General features: G+C 38.0%; 1 protein-coding gene across 2 annotated transcripts in view; it reads left to right on the forward strand.

Moving 5' to 3' along the window:
* The first annotated feature begins 1203 nt into the window (after positions 1-1203).
* LOC140935890 (uncharacterized) overlaps positions 1204-22100 on the forward strand; it is a 34627-nt gene continuing 13730 nt past the window's right edge. For both annotated transcript variants that reach the window (XM_073385465.1, XM_073385466.1), the window contains exons 1-8: positions 1204-1511; positions 2118-2248; positions 9547-9665; positions 14706-14810; positions 17618-17669; positions 18103-18247; positions 20079-20171; positions 21663-21721. In XM_073385465.1, coding sequence (XP_073241566.1) covers positions 1245-1511; positions 2118-2248; positions 9547-9665; positions 14706-14810; positions 17618-17669; positions 18103-18247; positions 20079-20171; positions 21663-21721 — 971 coding nt within the window. In that variant the 5' untranslated portion in view covers positions 1204-1244. The remainder of the gene's footprint in view (positions 1512-2117; positions 2249-9546; positions 9666-14705; positions 14811-17617; positions 17670-18102; positions 18248-20078; positions 20172-21662; positions 21722-22100) is intronic.

Genomic DNA, 22100 nt, shown 5'->3' on the forward strand with positions numbered 1-22100 from the left:
TGTAACTGGGTCTTGTTTGATCCTGCAGTCAGGAGGAAAAAAATTCCCCCCGTGATCTTACCATGGAACCAAATTTGTTTTAAAAAAGAACACGAATCAAAGAGCTACCAGGGAAACTCCCGTTTGTGACGTCGTGGTTGCTTCGGCTAGAAGTCCGCTGACCTAAGCTTGACAAGCATTTAAATGATTCCAAAAATGTGCCTCATTCACTACCAATAACTTCAGCAAACGAAGCTGTTTTTATGCTAGCCATTTCAAGCATTTTTTGCGAGAAAGACGGGTCACCGACACACGAATATTTGCGCTGTCAAACTTGCAAACCTTCACGCCAAAATATTTACTCTTACAGGAACGCGACCTTGTAAGGCGGTAGTGGTCACGACTGTTCCCGGATGAGGAGATGTTCTGTCCTTGAAATGGCTAATTCAGCTGGGCTGTGAATTTGCTAGAACGTCTACTTTGATAGGAGTATGTCTACCGCGAGTCATTCGCTGTGGCATTTGCAGAATGTAAACCGCAGTAGAGGGATAATTTTCTCATTAATTTTCATTGAAAGCTCGCTTCCAAGCGCAGAGAGCTCACAGAAGCAGCAGGCTTATGTTATGTTGTTCACACACTAAGCACTTTCCTTAAAAGGAGAACAATACACTTGACCCTGAAGGGCTTGCGGATTGACTAGATACTGGGCAATTCCCGCTGAAATGTGCGGAGAAAAATTAACGAGGGGGAGTGAGAAATGTGATGCAGCTTTCCGGTTAAAATTCTCTGGGTGCAACGTGTTTTACATACCAGTTTAAGGCAGAAAGAAAAGAGAACGCGTGAAATGTTAAAACAGGGTTCGCGAGCGTTGGTCTGCTTTGTATTTTTATTTTGTGGAATTTGTTTTACTAACTAGACTTAGAGGTTTAATTTTAATTGGATGAATAACGCTCTTCGTAACATGGAGGAATATTAAAATTTTGTATGATTCAATGATAGATTGCCACTATTTATTATGGCAAAGGAATAAATAATAATGACATTTGTCTTACAAAGATAACAAATCGCCGACCTACATCACGTTTTGTATGGAAAAAGGAAAAGCCTTTCGTAAATCTTTTTCCTTCTCAAAGTGACGTCACGGTTGCGTGGCAACGTTATTGACAATTCCTAGGGGTCGCCATTGGCTCTCGTTGCGCCTACGAGCTGGTCACGTGGTCTCATACTCGGTCCACGGGCTGGTCGCTCTGTAACGTCATGGGAAGATGGCGGACCCTTTTACGGGTGGCCAAGCATCCAGAGCAAGCAACGCTTTACAGAAGCGTCAAGAATCCCTAAAACGATGGACTAAGAGCGAGACAGCACTAGAGTCTGCGGACAGGTCAAGAAAGAAAACTAAAATTCAATTCTCCCTCGGAACTGTGTTCCTTTCAGCGGTATCGAGCGGTGACGTGGATGAGGTGAAGAAACTTCTGGCCAAAGGCGCTGATATAAATCACCAAAATGTCGATGGACTTACCGCCTTACATCAGGTACGGTATCTGGCATTCTTGCTGCAGATCGTAAAATTGTGTTGGAAGCGAGAGCAGTTTGTGCGAGAGCGTTTTGTGGACCAGGTCTGGGGTCCTAGCCAGAACCCAAAACAATAGCCTAATTAACGAATCACTCGCTCCTTAAAACATGGAGCGATTATAGAGCTTGCCCTCGTCAAGCTGAACTTTGAGGTCTCTCTTCCATTAAAGCGATACCTGGCTAGAGTTAGGTAGTAAGCTACCATCAATAGTGATGTAGATGCTTTGCTTTAGCAAGGCAATTCACCAACTGTTTGTTAACGCCTTGAACTATTTAGGCCTCGGCCAATGGATACAAGGAAATCTATGCCGGGTTTTGAGCTTAAATTATAACTTTGCTTTCAGCATTTCTTTTCGGATTTTCATTACTGTATATTATTGGGAAATAAAACCTTTCTGTAAGGAACATTGCTTGTAGTTTTCGAAATCTTATACCATCAAGAGAACAGTTTGGAAGCGAAGCTAGTATAGCGGCTGGGATGATTTTAGAAACTAATGCTTTCTAGCGTCTATATTTACATCTGTTGCCAGTAATGGAGGCTTTTAACCATTGTTTGTGTTCGACAGGCTTGCATCGACGAAAGTTATGATCTTGTTAAATTTTTGGTTGATCATGGGGCTCGAATGGACGTACGAGACAATGAAGGTTGGACGGCTTTACATGCTGCAGCTAGTTGCGGCAGCGTCGAAATAGCACAGTAAGTTCATGTTTGCTTTGCACATTTTATTGTAATCATTCCTCAAATCAGCCTTGCATTGATTTTGAACTATGCTGGCTAAAACAGTCGCCCTAGAAGCGGCATTTCATAGACATTTAACTCTTACTCACCTAAATTTCGATCCATAGTAGCCAGTTTGGATCGTGTTTCAAAACATGCAAGGAACTCAGGAGTCAATGTTGAAAGGCTTCTTCTTCAATGTGTGAATTTTAAGGGGTTTGTTATATAGGGTTACCTTTTTCTCTTTTTCCTCGGTGCTTTTTCTGCTCGAAATGAGGTAGTTAATTTGTTTTTCTAGCAGGGAAAAAAGGCCATTAAGTTGGCAACTCTTTAATCAAAATGCAATCTCTTGTCCATCGGAGATTTTTATATCAAATAACCGAGGCTGTGTAAAATGCCATTGAAGCGCTGTATCTCGGATCACGTTGTACATTCAAGAGTTTGAACGTTCCATTATTATTGGGCACTTTTCTGTAATTGTAAAGAAGGAAAATGTTTTGTTAAATCGATTTGTCAAACGGAGTTCGGTATCAGTTTTGAATGCCTTAAGAAATGTTTGGAAGTGGTATATGACATAAATTCATTGAAGTTAATTTGGTATGATTTTTCGCGTCTGAGTTTTTTCTTGCTTGTAGTTTGAAGAGATCAGGGTGTTGATACTCTTCAAAAGCATTGTTGTGTATCGGGAAGGTTTCACTTTAACCAAGTAATGTGTCAATTTTTTAGTGAATGTTGCAAGATATTAGGAGCGTGACTTGCTTCGAAAGTACCAAACGATGTACATATCATCGGTTTCTTGACGGTCATCAAAATCATACCGATCTTGAAACTACTGTTATTCATGTTGTCAATTTTTGAATCGTCTTTGATTTTTTCTCAGATCCATTACTTTGCTCGAGAGCTTCGAGTTCATCTTGAACTTTTATTTATGGTCAATGATTATCTGTGTGCAAAATCTTCTTGCATGAGTGACTTTCTGAGCCAAAAAACACCAAATACTAAGCTGTTTCCTTTGGCAAATCTATTGTCATATTATTAGCCAATCTTTCCAAAGAAGTTTACAGAGGAAATCTTGATTGTAATTTTGGTTATGATATATTTTTTCGGCAGAATTCCAATTGTGATTGTAACAGCATGTTCCCAAAGTGAAATTGTGTATATGAGAGCATATTGTCTTTCCCTATAAATTTTGATAAGCTGTGTTTCATTGTGTTTACTGTACCTCTACATTTTGCACCAGAGCTGTAGAAACAAATATTTGTCATGGACAGAACTAAATGTGGCTTTGATCGCTGTCCAAAAACAGACTGGATGACCTAAATACATGCACCTAATCAGCCATGTGTTTTTAGTTGATCTAGGAAATACCATAGTTAACTTGCTTGTCATTGGCTTCCTGCCTTTCGAGCTGCTTATTTGACCAAATTGCACTCTTCTTGGGGATTTATTCTCTGTTTTTTGCCTAATACTTATCCTTTTTGTTGGTAAACATACAGTTGTAAACATGTGAACTGCTTTTTGAGAAAATAAAATTATTATATCTTTTTAGTTTAGACTTACTTGGAAGCAGGTTTACCAATTTTGCATTCATGACAATATAGATGGCTAAAATAAATTTTTTGGAATTTGAGAAAAAAAATCTCTTAACTCAGTTGTAGCCATTTATCTGCTGTAGAAAAGATCATTATTGTCTTGTTGAAGTTTTCCTTCTTATTTTGTTTTTTTATAGCTTATGCAACAGTCATTCCTCATTTTCTGTACAGTTGCATAAGCTGGCATGACCTAAACTGAATATATGACCAACAGTGGACTCCTACAAACTCTTGAAATGTGAAATCTACAGGTGGTGATTATTATTGTTATTATTATTATTATTATTATTTGTATGAAAAATATAAGATTTTCTAGTTGCCCAAGAGCAAAAGTTTGGCACCAGGGGCCAACAGGCTCTGCTAGAGCATGGCCCTGATTCTTGTAGTTTTTTGTTTCTTTTTATAAAGATTGCTTTCAATGAAAAATCACATTGTTTTGTAGGTTAAGCTATCTCACACACTCTGGTATCATCCAAAGGGGATTTCTTCAGTCTTTGTTGATCTGATAACTGTCTGTTGTCAAGGTAGTCAGACATCCTCGTATGCAATGACCAGTGGCTTGTAATCTATATAATAGTGGATAATCCTTAGATACAATAGGCAAGGCTAGGGTCATTGCTTAAAATTCTTAAAGTTTATCTTACATCAGCAACTCCATACAGTACTTACAGCTGCATAATTATTATGAATGTTCATGTTGTGTGCAGAAGTCTGTTAACTATGTAGTTACATGTACACTGTAAGTGTGTTGAGGTACAATAACACTGAATATGAACCTTATTAACTTGGACGCTGAGATGACTGTGGACAGTGTCTGTATTAATTTTTTAAGGTTGTTCATACTAAGTATTATTTGGGGTGTCATGTTCATTAATTCATAAATATTTATACCTTTTATTGGAACAAAATACAAAGAAATATGAAAGAAATAAAACAGTGCATTCAAACAAACCTCTTCAACTCACAAGAAGCTATATATTATTCTGTGGACTATGTCCATAAAAACACTCAGAGGTTTCTCATTTACACTTTGACTCAACTTTGAATCAAGACTTGGCAGAACTCATTTGTTGCCGAAACTGAAGGAATTGATGTCTAGTCATTGTCATGTCTTGTCTAGTTAGTGCTATTAGGCTGATTTAACAACAGAATAGGAACATCATTTGACAAGGGGAAAGTGCACAGAAAGGACTAAACTCGACTTCTTGTGCCCAATTTGCTGCTCCGCCATTGGTCAAGCCAGTTGTTTGATCTGCGTGCGCCATCATCAACTGACGTTTCCTTTCTGTTGCTAAATCAGCCTATTAAAGGGACTGGTTCACGATAATGTGCATGTGTGAGTTCTGACAGTAGCTGATTGTTTTTCAACCAATGGGAAGCAAGTTAGATGCACGCAAGTAAATTTACAAAATTCAAATTAATTGTTCGCGACGCGAGAGTATTTCCGGGCATTTGGTTTGATTTTATTTATCCCCATAATTCAAGTTTGTTCTTTGCTACTCCTCAGATATATGTTGCTGCCGATAAGAATAAGATTTACAGCCCTGTCCTGCTTTGAAACAAACATTTACCAACGTGTATTTTTACGAGGTCGTACACACGCTAACAAAACAGTCACCGATCGGCAAACAAAATTTGTAAACAAACATCTTATTACTGTTCTCTCAGTTTGCCTTATATAAACCCAGAAATACCTACAAATAGCGCCTGACCGGTGACAAAAACACACAACGTATGAGTATACAGATTATCCTTAACTGAGGATAAAATTTCAATTGATTATCAGCAAATGAACAAATTCATTCGTGTTGCATCAGGTCAGTGTTCCGCAAAACAAATGTTATCGAGTAGCACACATTTCAAGTGTACCAGATCGGTGAAGATCGCGCGGCCTGTTGCGGTATAACTACAGGTCGGAGTCAAGAATCAAATCAAAGTTGAACGAACTCATGCCTTTAACCACTTTCCGAGTGTCGTGTATTCTTTTCGTATGCCACACAGTACTCCTAGAACCATACCAGATCGATAGGCTAAGCTTCTCTATCTCCAGGGACTCTTGAGAACGTCCTGTTGCTGGACGGCCACGATGCCCTTCTGAACCTCCATGATCAAAACATTATTTTTTGCGTCTTCTTAAAATGTAACCAGTCAAACGACACAACCACACGTTAATCACCACTACTGAAGTATAACTAGACCAGCCAAAGCGACAGATGTCCGAATAAAACGAAGGATTTTCAATGATTGTACCGGTAATGGCAATTTCGAATTAAGTGTTGACCCGACAAATTTATTCTGAAGAGACAAATGGCGCGCATGCGCATTATCGTGAACCAGTCCCTTTAACATCGATGCGCACTGTACTGACACCTGAAGGTTTGTTTTACCTTGAGAAAAAGTAAAGATTGTTACTGCAGGCAGTTAACAAAGAAGTGTACAAGAAAAATCTATCTGTTGTCTGCATAAACAAGTGTAGACCTATATTAAGCAGGTTTATTATGAAAGGGTTTTCCTCAGAGGGGATGAAAACTGTCTGTATCAACAAGATGTCAGTACAGTAAAGCAGTTGGCTGTGAAGCAGGGTTTTTCTGTATCCATGGCAATTTTATAGGTCCCCTGGAGTCTACAAATCTGTTTTTGTTTTGGGTACCACTAAGTTTTATTATGATGAACATGAATTAAATTTCTTGGAATGGCAGCATTGGCATTCTTATCAATGGCAATTTGGCTTCATCTTAGTATGAATAATAAACTCTTAAAGGAGGAGTTAGAATGAAGGCAGGAATCGTCAAGGCCAAAGTTTTTTACACAAAGTGTTCTTTTTTCTAGTGACCAGTATTTTTTGTCTGGCGACAGTTGCCCAAAGGTGACTTAAAAAAAAATTAAGCTTGGAGCACTGTGAGGCAATAACACAATAAGAGGCCACTAAATTTCTCCCTAAATCCACATTGTTAAGTTTTTATTAAGCAGCCACAGCAATGGTTTTCCATTGTTTTTTTGAATAACAAGAATGCTCTAAAAGCGTTTAAGTCTCGCTTGCTTGGAGATAGATGACAAGTGAGGAGGTGATTTATTCTACACAAAACAGGATTTCCTTGCTAAGAGTTTTTCACTTCCTTGGTGATGATTGAGTTGTGTATAAATAAACCAAAATCAAGAGAAATTACATAACTGCAATAGAGAAAAAATAGTCCTCTGGGAGGACATGAGCTTACTGGCAATGAATAGTCTGTACTAAGAAAAGGGCAATGCAATGATGGGTACCTATGGTGCGAAGCATAAATGCGTAATGTCATTTGCTATGAGGACAATTATTTTCTCAAGAGACAATTTGAATTATTCAATAGTTTGTATCACTTACAATCTTTACTTTGTATTACTCTGTGTACCTTGGTTTTTTCAACACCTTTGCCTTCTATTGCCAATATGTTTGCCTTGCGTTATCTGTGGAAAACATATGTAATGAAACATCGCGACAAGTGAGAATGGACGGAATGTCCATAAAAAAACCATGTGCTTGCAAAACAAAATCGTCATTCTTCAAGGCAGTCACATCGTGTAGTGACTGCTATATTGCATGTGCACTGTAGCACGTAAGGTTGATTCGGCGGCTGCAGGCAGAAATGTTCAAATTGAGTTTGGCCAGATTAATTTCTTTGCTATTTCTGTCCATTCATAATTGCTTTATGTGTTGATTGAGTTCTACTAGTAATGAATATTTTTTTAATTGTTTGTAGTATTAATTGTTGAAAGTCACAATGTGGGAAAATGCAAACATGAATCTGTCGTTTTTACTATGTAAACATTCAATTAAAATGTCACAAATTCGTGTAAATTCAAAACATTTCATCTTTGTTATGGTAGTATGGTAATTGCATGCTTAATCTTGGACAGAAATCACAATAGTCCCAGAACCGGCCAATTCTCACGAATGCAAACTAAACTAAGGGAGCATATTAAAATATCCCTAAGAATGATCAGTATCAAATTCCTCCTTGTCATAAAAATGCTTTATAAAACAAAGAATGGGAGACAGCAGGTATCAAACACAGTCCCTTCGGCGCTTTACCGCATGTATGGGAACAATAGAACATGGTGCATCATTTCAATCGTCGCAGAAAATAAACCGCATGCTTATCACGAAACTCATTTGCATACAATGAAAGTCGTGACGATTCTTATCCCCAGTTTTTATGGTCACTGCTAGGAATGCCTGGGACTGCAGCTGTTGTTTTGTGTACTAAATATGAAGAAAATAAAACAACTTGCAGATTATGAGTCTCGCTGCTTACTCCAGCGAGATTAATAAAGCATGATAAAGCCAGTTATTCTTGCTCAAAAATACCATGTAGCCTTTTGGAAAGAGATTGTACCAAGTATGACTTCTAACCTTTCTGTATTAAAGCAACACCCTTTCCTAGTCAATCCACTTTGTGGGTGTGAGAAAACTTGAACCGGGGCGAGTTCCAAACTGGGATGACTGCTTGATTTCTTATTGGATTTGCATTTTTTTTTCTGTATTCTTCTCATCCCACATCCAATATGATGAAAAATAACACAGTATGCATGTACGTGTACTACCTGTTCTTGTCCAGTAGGAGGCCAATTTGATATGGAAATGATTGTAAATGTTCGCTGGTATGATATGGTCTTTTTTACTTGATGCTGTCTTTTGTGAGGGTTTTTACTGGAATGTGTGGTTCTAGAAAATATCCATCCATATCCCTGCCACAGAAGATCATTGGAAATTCCTAGGTGGGGGGGGGGGGGGGGGTTCAAAGGCAGTAATTTCCGAGGAGAAGGGGGGGTTCATGGAAAACTAGTTTTTCAAAGGGTGACGAACAATGTACAAAACATTGAAAGCAACGTATGATCGATCTGAAGCAAAAAAACTTACTTAGGTTCCGGTATGTTGTTTTGCAACAAAAGTCAGTAATCCTGGCCATAGAGATGATGAATTCACAAGCGAGGCAGTTACGACATTTCTGCCAGCTCATTTCCCTGAATTTGATGTCAATGTCTTCTAAGAAATTTAATCCATTCAAAGATTTTCAGTCTGACCAAATATAGAGGAGTTCTTGTAAAATATTGTATTGTATTCATGGCTTGTTCCAGTATGATATTTTCTGGTGACATCATGTAAAGGAATACAAAGCCAAGAGGGGGAACTGGGGATTACGAAAGTCAACTGGTACTATGTACATTTGTAAAGTCCTCGTAACTTTGGACATCCTAAGTGCTAGTAGGGCTCTGTTCATGGCCATCACAGGGTTTGAATGGGTCATTTCCAGGCCTGGAAGGTCATGGAATTTAATTGTCAGTACTGGAAGGTCATGGAAACTTAAGGCTATGTTTGCTGTAGATTAGTTACTGCAGTTGTCAAGGCGGAGGCTGTGAGATAGTGACACATACAAGTAGTGTAGTTAAACAGTATGAACGGCAGGCATTTTGGTGAACACCAGAGTTGGTGTCTGTGAACTAAGTTAGGTCAAAAATTACCCTGAAGCAGGGAAAGTTTTGAAAAATTTTGAAAGTGACAGGACCATGGAAAAGTTGAAAAAGTTATGGAGTTTGATGAGCTCAAAAGAATATGAACCCTGCATCAGGGCTCTATGAATACACATGCCCAGACACAAAACCCTTTAGAACCATCTTCAACATGCTAATTTTTTTCTTCTTCTTCAGATATTTACTTGACAATGGAGCAGATGTTGCAGCTGTCAATAATGAGGGGGAATTGCCCCTGGATCTTGCAGAAGAAGAAGACATGGAAGATCTTTTAACAGATGAAATTGAGAGATTAGGTATGTTGACGTGCTTTTTACCATGATACGATACTAGCTCCCAATTGACTTGTGCTTTGTTTTGCTGGTAGTGTTGTTATAACACCATCCTGTAAATGCAAGAGAGCGAGTCTTGTTTGAGCTTCTTGCTGTCTATTAATTTTTACATGTACATTACTGAGCTGGGTTGAGAAGTTGGGAATTTTGTAGTATAATGTGGAACATCTGTAATTCAGGATTGAGGATTATTAGCAAAAGTGTTTTATATTTAATTTGTTCCTTTTGTCATCAGTGTTGTTTGAAAGCATGTTGACTTCTCATGTCTGGCATAAAACCAACTAGTTTTGCGTAGCATTACATCACAGACTAAAGAAAACAGGCTTTGGATTTTTTGTAATTTTAAGTGTCTTTTAGGAAATTTTCTTGAGTTTCTCACCATTGCACTATTTAAATGGAATTTCTGAGTTTATAAACTTTTCGTAGTGTTTGACTTTAAAAGATTTAACAACTATCTGTACAATTTACAGTTTTATTGAGATTGTGAATGAACAAACCACTGTAAAAAGAACCAAATATTCTGGGTTTTTACCATGTAAATCACTAGTGGCAAGTTTCTCCATAAAAAGGCCAGCCCCTCTTTAATGTGCGCAGTTATCAACATCGTATGTATTACAGAACTCTGCGTACAATCACAAAATAATGCCTAAGATTCATGAGTGGAAGTTTTCATGAATTTAACAAATTACAGTGGCCAAATAGGACAACAGTGGTTTTGCTGAAGTACAGTTTTAGCTTAATTAACAGCAAGCACATCACAAATTTGCAAGTGTCAAAACAAGGGTGAAGGCTACTTCTCAAGTATTTGCATGTCCATGAAAGATATGCTTTTTGGCATTTTGATCATTGCATTAAACTTTAAAAGCACTTCCTTCAACTCATAGGTTTCTAAATGTTCAATGTAAATTTTCATCCATTAGAGTTCACTGGCACATCCATTTATTGTCAAAAACTCAAGCCATGATAGTGCTTTGGAAAGCATTGCTGATTATTTAAATAATGTATACTACTTGCATGGGGCAGCCTGAAATAATGGTTTGTGTCAGCTTGAACATTTAACAAAATCTGCGGGCATGTATAAGCAAAGCTGTTACCTCTTACATTCTGTACTTTTTTTTAAAAAAAGGTAGGCATAGTGTTTGTAAAGTTTACGAATACAGTCAAACAAACAAAAATAACATTAGACTTGCTAAGTCACTCTCAATTCTGGCCTGATTTTCTTCGAGAACACACCCAGACAAACATATTTTTTGTTGGACCTCTCCAGTGAGACAAACTGGAGTCTCACTATGCCTTGTTTAATTCACACTGTAAAAATATCTCTGTGGCCCCCTCCACAAAAGCTCTTGTTTTTCTTCTAGCACACCTCTTGACCTTTTTAACTTTGATTGTCGACTCTTTGCTTGCACATTCAGTTGGCCTGGAAAACTTTGCATCTCCATTTGATCCAAGTAATCTCCATTTCTTAAAAACATTTGGGGGTCAATTAAGTTGAACTTTACAAGTGTAATTTACAAGTGTAGCTTTTGTTTCAGACTCTAAAACTATGGCCACACTTTTTTAATTACGCTTGGAAAAGTTTTACTTGACTTTGGATACTGCTTGTTGCAGTTGTTTTTACCAGTTATCCTGCCTTGTCGGTAAGGACATTGCAAACCTTTCTGCTTTTAGTCTCTCACTAATGGGCTGTCATTCTAGAAGAGCTGCTTGCTTCATCTGCAATAAGGGCTTCACTGCTTGAATGTGCATCAACTTTTCCACATTAAAGTATATGTATAACTAAGCCCTTGCATTCCCCCTTATGTCCTGAGGTATTTCATCTGCCGTTGTCATGCTAAGGATAACCAAATCCCAGTCCTGTTTTTCCTTGGTAACTTACAGACATTCATGCTCCTAAACAGATAAAGTGGAACCCCACTTTACGAACATCTGCTTCATACGCACACTCATATATAACAGACAATTTCTTTTGTCCTGGCGAAAGCTCATATAAGCTCATATATTTGCCCTAATCAACCCACTTAGTAGGGACACCAGTTACTGTGGACAACAGACACTTTTTGTGTCCCAAGTCACATACTCTTATATATCATCAACAGTACTTTACGGACTTTGGTTATCTGCGCATTGTGTATTTAAATTGTCACAATCATGTGCTAATTGTAGACATTGTACCCTGTTTAAATGATGACATATTTCTATGGGTTTATACAGTTTCACTACTTTAAAAAAGAAACAATAGCATGCCATGTTTGATTTTGATAAGTCCGTTTCTCTTCCTGTGTTTGGCCCTTGCACTATAACGCCCTTTAAGGTGATTCCATAGTAAAAGAACCTAACATAGATTGTAGCTGAAACTTGGTACACTGATGTAACAAGTCAAGAAGATGATAAAAAAGTAATAAAAAGTGGGGGTCACCGTGCTCATTTTGACGTCACAATGCTGACAAATACGGCTATTTAGGACCCTTTTACAAAAACCGCAGGCAGCCCAAAACTAGACAAAAAGGAGAGATTTTTTCGATGATGCATGTGGCATCACACAGAATTTGACTTTAATGTATTGTTTATCCACTTACGTACCAGAAAAATGCCTTTTAATGCTCTTGTTTTTACTTTACGCTCCAAAGTAGAATTAAATTGGACCCGCGCTTTTCGACCCGTGATGGCTCAATCCGTACAATTTAGTAAAATTGCCAAAAAACTGAACATAGATTTGTGCCAATTTTTTTCTCATCGAAAGGAAGCACTGTCCTTATTAAAATCATGAAATAAAAAATGGGGGTCACCGTACTCGTTTTTGCGGTAGAGCTGCAGAAAGTGCGCACCAAATGCATTTTCTCCGATTTTTGAGAGAGGACTGGGGCGAGTTTCAAAATAGAATGTATGCGAAAAGGGGGAGGAAAGTATTAAAAAATCCGTTTTTACAGAATTTATATCGAGATATCACATTTAGGACACAATGTAATAAACAAAGTGATTAAATGAAAATCAAAGTGAGTAAGCACAAGTTAAACATCCACTATCGAGGTTCTCTGAGAGGAAGTCGAACTCAACAACACGCGTGATGCTTACGTTACGCACATTCCCAACACATTGAGTCTCACCTCGGCAAGAAACAACAGCGAGCAAAAATTCCAATAGCTTTCTCTTCAGTCAGCTTCATTTTAATAATGTTACTTCACATGCTCTTTTTTACGGCGGCCATCTTGTTATGCGCAGTAAGAGATGCGCAGTGCAAAACTAGGGAATCACCTTAATAAAGTTTTGTGACTTCTTTGTCACAACTTCCGCCTCCTTGGCTTTCTGCTGCAGTGATTGTTCCTACCCTTCTTTCTCTTTGTCTGCTTTGTCTTTATATCATTAAATCATGTGTCTGTGACATTTTCCTGAGAGCTTGCTTAATATGGATGCTCAGATAATGTGGACATCCGGATAATGCAGACACTATGGCATGTCCCCTTGTTGTCGTATTAACCGGGTTCTACTGTATCAGGTTGGGGTCCTCGAAAACTCTGGTTCAAGCTCCTGACTCCCCGAGATGGACTGTCATTTGGAGCTGTCATGGTGCCAGGGGGCTGGACCCCAGGTTCTTGTAAAAAGTGTATCCACAGTCTCAGTAACAAGATGGTGTTTTTCTGGATTGGTTTGTTAACCCCATGCCTAATCCAGGCCTGTCATTAAGAGGTGGGGGCTGAGGATTTTCCCTAGCTACTAAGAACGTGGCCCCTGGCTACTTTTATAGGAAAATAGAAAAAAAATAGAACCAAAACAAATCCCTAGCTGTTTGATTCCCCGCCTACTTGTTGTATTTGCCCAGCAAATTGAAATCTTAGTGACAGCCCTGCCAATCCCCCAACTTATATAAGAGCAGGTGCCACTTTTCATCTGATCTCTCCCTGCTAACGTGCTGAGAGCTTCATCCTTTGTCACCATAGCGCATAGGGTTCTTGGGGCACATGTTCATTAACATGGTCTTTGAGGTGGCATTTGGTTTCCCCAATATATTGCAAATTACAAAGGACTGTTTTAATGAACATAGATGCCCTATACTTAACCCCTCTGGTAGTTACATCCAAATGGCAATTTCAGAACACTTTATCAGCAATAGCCACTCTGTCTCCCATATGTTACTTATCCCAATTGAAACACTCACATGTAGATATAAACATGATTGTCTTATAAGGAAAGCACAAGAGGCACACCTCATTCATAAAGCCAAAACCATCGAGCCTCTGGGAATGAGAAAACGTGACGAGCTATAATCATTATGTAATCTTTATCTTTTTCTCGGTTTATTTTTTTTAGCAGCCACACCTTACCACGTCATACCATGTAACTTCTTCAGTAGTACAGTATATATTCTGTTTATTTGTGGTTTTTCCTAATAAACCTGATGAAGACTGGTATTAGCCAGTCGAAATATTGTAAACCTCAGCCTTTTTCATGTTGTTTGATCAGTCTTTGCAGTAGTCTTTTAAAAATTAATTCTATTTTTCTCTTTTTCGACTGATCACAATCTTGTTTGATCCATTGTTGAGGTACATTGATTGTTCATGGTTTTTGCAGTGGCTCTTTAAGCCTTAGTTTACATTATTTGTAAACGTTAAGTTCCATAGTGCATAAACGGAAATGACTGAATTTACACAAATTAGCGCCGGAGGACTTATTAACTTTTTTTCCAAAAATGCGGCGCTTATTTGAGGGTAGTGCTCAATACCATAGTAATACTGCTTAGTACCGTATTTATGTGAATTAGCACTGCGGCACTTATCAACTTTTCTCTCCCAAATGTATAGCTTATTTGAGGGCAGGGCTTATTCGAGTAATTACTGTAATTGGCAACTTAAGAGTTTATTACATTTAAGGCAAATTGTTATTACATTTAGGACAAAATGTTATTGCATTTAGGACTGTATTACATTAGGGTCATTTATTACATTTAGGCCTTTTAGATATGGCAGTGTTAGGATTGTTCATGTTGTGTTTGTTTTTGTGTTTTAGGAATTGATGTAGAACTAGCAAGAAGTATAGAAGAAAGAATAATGTTAGAGGATGCACAGAGTTGGATGAATGGTAGAACAATACATGAAATAAAGGATAAATCAGGTATGGTGTATGTGGATGAGTTCACATGTCTTAAGGTGCGGAAAAATGGACAACAAAACACGTGCAACTTGTCTTGCAACATTCCAGCAAAACGAGTTGAATAGCGATGTTGCTTGTTTTACCGTTCACATTGAAACCTGTTAACAACCTGATTTGTTGCAAGACAGGTTTGATGTGGGTGGTAAAACGTGCAACATTACTATTCAACTTGAAGCAAAAGTGTTACTATCATTGCAAAACTGAAACGACATGTAACAACCCAGTCTTTGACAAGTATCTATTATGCACTTGTGCCAAAAGTGGAAACCCCTGGATACTACACGCACCCAACCTCCATTTAGCAATGCAGTCTTTAACCACATGACTTGTGTTACACCAGTTAACCAAAGAAGAGATTACACACAGGTATTAGAGGTATATCAGTGATCATTTGTGCGCGTGCCAGTGATGCTACACCAGTCTGCTTCAAAAAATTTTAACAGCCTTTCTTGTTAATTTTTTTTTACATTTGACAAAATTATGGCCCATATCCTTGTCATTTTTTAAAAATATTTTTGTCATGTTTGGTAACAATGAGAAAGTGCATGTGCAGTTGAACCCTACCTCATGGTTACCTTGTTCTCTCAGCCCACAAGGGGGCCATACATTTTCTTATAAAAAACTCTCATTAAAGCCGTCACTCTTTGATATGGCCAAAAGCCACATTTTATAATCCGAAACAGTGGAATCTTTTATATTAGTCCCCCCCCCCCCCCCCCCCGGCCACTTGTTTGAAATTTAGACAATTCATTAATATGCCTGTGGTGACACACGCGAGGCAAAACCAAGTTTTTAACAATGACTTTGAGGTGTCTGGAAATTGATTGAAACAGTTTCAAGTGTTAGATAGGGTTTCCAGAGTGTATAATTTAGTGCATAGAATTCATCTTGGCTCCCTCAACATTACCGGGCCAATGACAGGTATGCTTACCACAAAGATGTGTGTACATTGTTTGCCACAGTGTGTAAAGAAAGCCATTCGGGTAAGCAGTAGCTAGAGTGTACTAGCCCAAAAGTCATATCAACTAGCCCTCAAAAAATTTTTGATGAACAGGATTCATTCATTACAGTTCTTCTTTAAATATTTGAATTCCCCGAACAACTTCACATGCCCATCAGGCAAGTTAAGAACAGAATTCAGCAGCCCAATAGCAAAATCCACTAGCCCCCAGGCTTTTGGGCACTACTTTCTTTGCCTACTGAGCCAGTCGAAAGCAAGAACATGTATTTAAATTTCAATTTTGTTGGTGGCCCCAGTTGCATTTGTTGCGATGTTATTGTTTGTTTGAATTTATTCAAAGTTTGCTTGATAACAAGGTTCACATTTCAAGGTTTAAGCTTCTAAAAATAGATTATTTTCGTACTTAAACAAAAGGGTACCTTTTTCATTATCCTGGAGATGATGAATTAGTTTTCCTTTATCATAATATTATAGTCCTGCAAGTGGGCCAGATGAATCAATGCTGTGTTCTAGTTGGCTACCTGAGTAGACTGCCCTTGGGTAGCAGCATTGGCCTGAGAGCAACTTTTGTACAATTTGTTGGTTGAAGACTTGACTGATTGATGCCACTAAAACCTGATACTTGTATGCCATACGATTTCTCCTGATTTCACTGCCAAAAATGCCAGTGTTTTCCATGTTTAATTTGATTGTGTTAAGCCTGGTTTCCATATGATTTTCCTGATCTTCCTAATCGCCCAAGTAATCTCAAATAATGTTCAGGCTTTTGGGAGGATTATGTGGAAACACTAGCTGGATTATCGCGAAAGAGCCAGATGATTGGGACAACCTTGATCGTTTGAATAGAATTGAGTTATATCTGGACGATTGTGTATCGTGTATTATAAGGTACTGGGTACTGTGTGACACCGTGCTGCTGATATTTTTGTTGAAAGCTGGGATGTTTTTTAGTTATTCACTGGGAAATAGTGTTTAATATGATATTCCTGGCAAAGTAAAATTTTATATTGTTGATGTGTTACTGGAGTGGCTGTTAAGAATATACCAGGTTTTGTTGGTCGCCTTTCAGCGTACGCTACCATGAACATGCCATGCCACATTGAACGTGTCATTTCGTAACAAACTTGAAGCTCAATTTTGTAATAGGAGGATTGAATTCAATTCAATTTTATTTACACTTTTATAAAATATTTACATTACATATAGTAAGGTAGGAATACACGAGTAAAGGAGAAGAAGAGTGAAAAAAGAGAATTGATGGCTTGGATAGAACTGTACAGTGGTCAAAGAAGCTTGGCTTTTGAGTTAACTACCAAAATTTTATATTATGCAAATTGTGATGATTGGAACACTTCTAAACATAATGGAAAATTTTTGAACAACAACCACTCCAAGCCTAAAGACATGGTTAGATTGAAAAAAAATCAGTTTGGAGGGAATAAAAAACATCTGAATTAGGCAAGCAGCTCAAAAAATTTTGCTTGTCCGGGGCCAAATCTTGCTATACTTAGTTAATGATTTTGTTGCAGTTTGACTTGCCTGGACCCTAAAAATTACTTGCCCAGCAAGAAAATCTAGTTTTGCCTGGACTACCCAATGGGACGTTTTACAAGCCCTGTATGTTGACACATTGAAATTGTGATTCAAAAAGCTCCAGCTGTTGCTTCTTCTTGCATCTTCTTGAAGTACAGTATATATAGTAGATTTTACATACATTAAAGTACAATGTAATACTTTCTCTTATTACATTTTAGTGCAATTATAATGTTTGCATTCTGTGTATGTTTCTTTTGTATTAATTTTTTAGGTGCAACTGCATTACATGTTGCTGCATCAAAAGGTTATTTACAAGTTATAAGGTACGTTGTGAGGATTTGTGGATTAATTATGCAAACATAAGCACCAGTTTAGCACATGTTTCATCTAAAGGAGACTTTAGACGCACGTTTGAGGAAAGGTAAAATCTTTTTTCTTGTGTAGTTAATTTTTGTTCTTGTGTCAAACATCCAGTCACATAGATATTACTGTACTGTATGTAGATCATGCCCTGCTAGAATCAACTATTTTCTTTATTGGGAAAAACAAGTAATGAATAGTGTCCTAGTTGGCATCAGTGTCAACTGAAAGTTTGTCGGGACAAATGGTTATCTTGGCCAGACGTTGTCCATTGACTGGCCGTTATTTTGAGCCGTGCGTACTAGAACCACTTTGATATTAGCTACATTCTTATTACTTAAAAATTTGTAAGCGTTGTTGGTGACAATATTATTGGTGGCATTACTTTCTTCCTAGTCTTTTACTTCAACTTGGTGTCGACATCAATGCAAAAGATTCTGATGGCTGGACACCACTACACGCAGCAGTTCACTGGGGACAGAATGATGCCTGTGAAGTGCTAGCTGAGCATGGAGCTAACTTTAGTGCTAGGAATAGTACGGTAAGATTGCCCCCTCCTGTCATATGTAGTACCTGTTTGACACAAGTAGGAGGAAAGGGCTGTCTCTAAGAGCCGTGGGCTGGGGATTTCCCTTGCTGCTATGAGCGTGAACCCCAGCTACACTCATAGAAGGCAAAAGGAAAATAGAACCAAAACAACTTCCTAGCTGTACAATTCCCCTCCTACTAATCACATACCGTGTGGCACGAAATTTTTGCGGGTTCTAATTTTTGCGATTTTCCCAGTGATCTACAATAAATAAGTTCCTGCAAATAAAAACTACCACAAACATTTTTCCCGCAAACATTTACTCCAGAGTAAATATTCTCCAACGTAAATTTGCTACACAAAACTACAGTACTAAGAAATCGTGTCCGTTCAATTACAATTTGTCTCTTTCAATCAGAACAAAGCGGTATACAATGAAATACTGGTTTTACACTGGTTTTACATAGAATAGGGTATGCACACCGTAGTATTGTTTAAAAATATGTATCTGTATTGCATGTACTCAATAAATTCCAAAATATTATCAATACTGGGTACTGGGTACTTTCTGAAAATTGCAAACATTAATTGTTAGCAAGAAAAACCAATCTGTCCTAATCACAAAAACTAGCTCCCACAAAACACAAACAATCGCTAATCCGCAAAAATTTAGTGTCACACGGTATACCCGGCAACTTGAAATGTTAGTGACAGCCCTGGGAGGGTCTCAGTGGGGTTAACCATCGGCCATCAAGTGGCCTAAAATTTAACTCTCAGCTGTCAAAAAAAATAAATTTTTTACCATCAACTGTCTAAAATGCAGATTAATATCAACTGTCAAAAAGTTTCAAGTTGCTTCAAATCTGACTATTTTGTTTGGTCTTTGTGGAATTGTGGCTACTGGAGAATTTCAAAACTGGAAAAACCAGTTCCCATCTTCTCAGAAACGTTCTCTCTAGACATTACAAGACCTAACATTATGGTAGCCCACTTTTTCTGTTGTCCAAACTGAGATATGCTTTCTCTGCACAGAAATATCGTTGTATTTGATAACATCATCACTTCCTGTTTATAGTGGCTTGCCTCTGCAACAAGCAGAATGCCAGCCATTTTAAGTTGGCCATGCACCATTGTTCGTACAATCATGAAAAGGTCTTGAATTTTAGTAGTTGTCTTGAAATGTCCTTGAATTCGGTTAAGGTCCTTGAAAAGTACTTGATTTCTTTCTTAGGTGTTGAAAAGTCCTGGAAATTCACTACCTTGGTTATGCTACACCACTTTCTGTGAAATTAGATTATTTTGCCAAAGAAATTGTGGCTCATCCTCTGTGCAAAAACCTGTAAAACTCATGGGTAATGTAAAAAGATTTTTGGGCATGAACAATATTCTATTTCTGTATCTTTACATACCCAGTGACTGTTGACATTTTGTAAAGTGTTTTTGTGGAACCTAGTGTAAAACAATGTGATCAGCCATGGCTGAAGACGTAAAAATTGTGAATGGCTCCATTAAGTGTTTTAGCCAATAAGGTATTCAAGGGAAGGGGGGGGGGGGGAGGGGTTAAAGAATAAATCTTAGTCCTTGAAAACTGTAGTTTGTCGTTAAAAAGTCTTTGAAAAGTCCTTGAAATTTGTTTCTCTGAGGTCATACAAACCATGATGCACTTACTTTAGCCAAGCAGACATTATGTCAATCATCTATTGCATCACCCAGTCAAACAGGCAGTCAGCTATTCACTGGCCAGCAGCCCAATTGCCTTCTATTTATATTTTTAATGTGCAGTGTGATAGCTACCTTGATACCAGCAAAAGAAATAGTACTGACTGCAATATATTTGCTCTAGGGTTCAACGCCAATTGACATGGCAGAACCTGATATGGTTAAAATGCTCGAAGAGCTTAAGAAAAGGCAAAATGATAAGCCAAAGATCAATGCGGTGAGTATGTGCAGGTTGTTTTGGGTCTGGTTATTGTTCTTTGAAACACGTAGATAATTAAAACCCTTTCATGCCCAATAATGCAATATGCCACAAGATATAATCACATAATCAATATTTAATCCTTTTGTTTAAATTTCCCCAACTAAAAGGTCAGCCAATTGAAGGAATGCAGTAGTGTACCCTTCCTACACAAGACTTGATTTACACTTCATTGCAACTTCTGGAACTTTCTATATTTGTATTTTATTGGTCATGAATTAGGGTTATAGTTATATCCTAGAGAAAGAATCTTTATTTTGTACTTTGGACAATCTTTTCAGTGGCTTCCTTTACACCTGTTTGTGTTAGTTATAGGTTGCTCCAATATATACCGTTAAAAGGGAATATCATTTTGTTGTCTAATGGTTCATAGTTCTGACTGTAAGGAAACTTTTGCATTTAAGGGTTAAGGAGGCTACTATAAGGCGTTTTTGCATTGTCTCATGATAATAAAAATGAAGAATGCCTCACGTTTTCCACGGTTATCGCACCAAATCATTGTTACATTACACTTTATGGCCGATTCTTAACCCAACAGTGGTCATAATTTGTTGCATTGCTTCTGTTTCAAGTTATGTTGTGGACAATGCATCTCTCAAGTTGTTTTTAACCATAATATTATACAGGACCTTCCCAAAGTGCCATGCATGAATCCAAACCAAAAGACTTCAGGGTTCAATGATACAGTGATACAGAGAAAATTGGACCCCATCTTAGGGTGCCTTCCATTTGTCACAACCGACCGTCCAGGGCATTCCCGTCGTAATGAGAATTTTACTTTTAATCAAAGCTATCTAGCCAGATCAGTCAAACCCTGAATAGTTTGCATGAAGGAAGTAGTTTTGCATCGAAAACTCTGCTGATCACTCTTAGGGTTTAAAGGGTTAAATAAGATGGAAGGAAAGGTAAGAGTGGAGAGTATACCATATAATTATTATTCTTTCCAGGCACAAACATGTGCACTCCTTGATAAGGTGATAATATTGAAATACTAATTACTCCTGTCAAAGATGGGCTGGAGAAGTCCAAAACAGTTAGAGCTATGAGACTTGTTTGGAAGGCAGAGATGGGGTATGCGGCTTGTGGCTGCTTCTAGGGACGAGTTGTTGGCATGGTTACGAAGTGTAGATTTGCAGCAATTGGGGAGCTTGAGCAAAGACATTTTTTAGTGATGCACATCAACTGGACTCTTCGTATTCTTGGGCTGTGTTTTTGCCCAAATTTCGGGCAAATCGTCTCTGTAACAGTGAAAAGGCTTGGAAGTACGAATTTGGTACTGTCAAGGCATTAAACAGAAAAAGGCCTCAATTCTGATTGACGTACATTACTCAAAAACCCTTTTCTTAAGTTCCTTATTAACATGTACATCTCCACGACTTGGCGCAGGATGTGGCATACAGCTTTTTTTTGTTGAACTTGTTTTGTTTCCATATTTTTTGTCCCACTCAGTCAACAACACCAGTTATTAAAAGTAATATGGAGTCTGGGCCAGCCCCATTGAAAAGACGGTGAGTGCGGTTTTAAGGTTTTTTTTCCTCAGTTGTTTGATTTTTATTTGCCACAGTGTTGTGTGCAGTTTGTCCATTAGTGAGTATATCGGGCATGCTGTACAGAACAGCTAACGTGGTCACCACTTGAGGCAAGCTTGTCTTTGTTGATTTTTAAATATGTTGCATGCTATGTTTCTGCGATGTTCATCAACAAGCACCGAGCATATGCTACCTACCATGTTTCCTTGAATAGGTGTATGGGTTCCCATTTAAAACTTAGCCAAAAGTGGGGTCAGTTATTCAAAAAAAGTATGCATGACTAAGGGAAGTACTTAGTTTTTTTTTTTTACTTAGACAAACTAATGAAGAAAACGTGTTTTCCTTTATAATGATAGTG

Source organism: Porites lutea, chromosome 4, assembly GCF_958299795.1.
Source record: "Porites lutea chromosome 4, jaPorLute2.1, whole genome shotgun sequence".
Classification (NCBI taxonomy): domain Eukaryota; kingdom Metazoa; phylum Cnidaria; class Anthozoa; order Scleractinia; family Poritidae; genus Porites; species Porites lutea.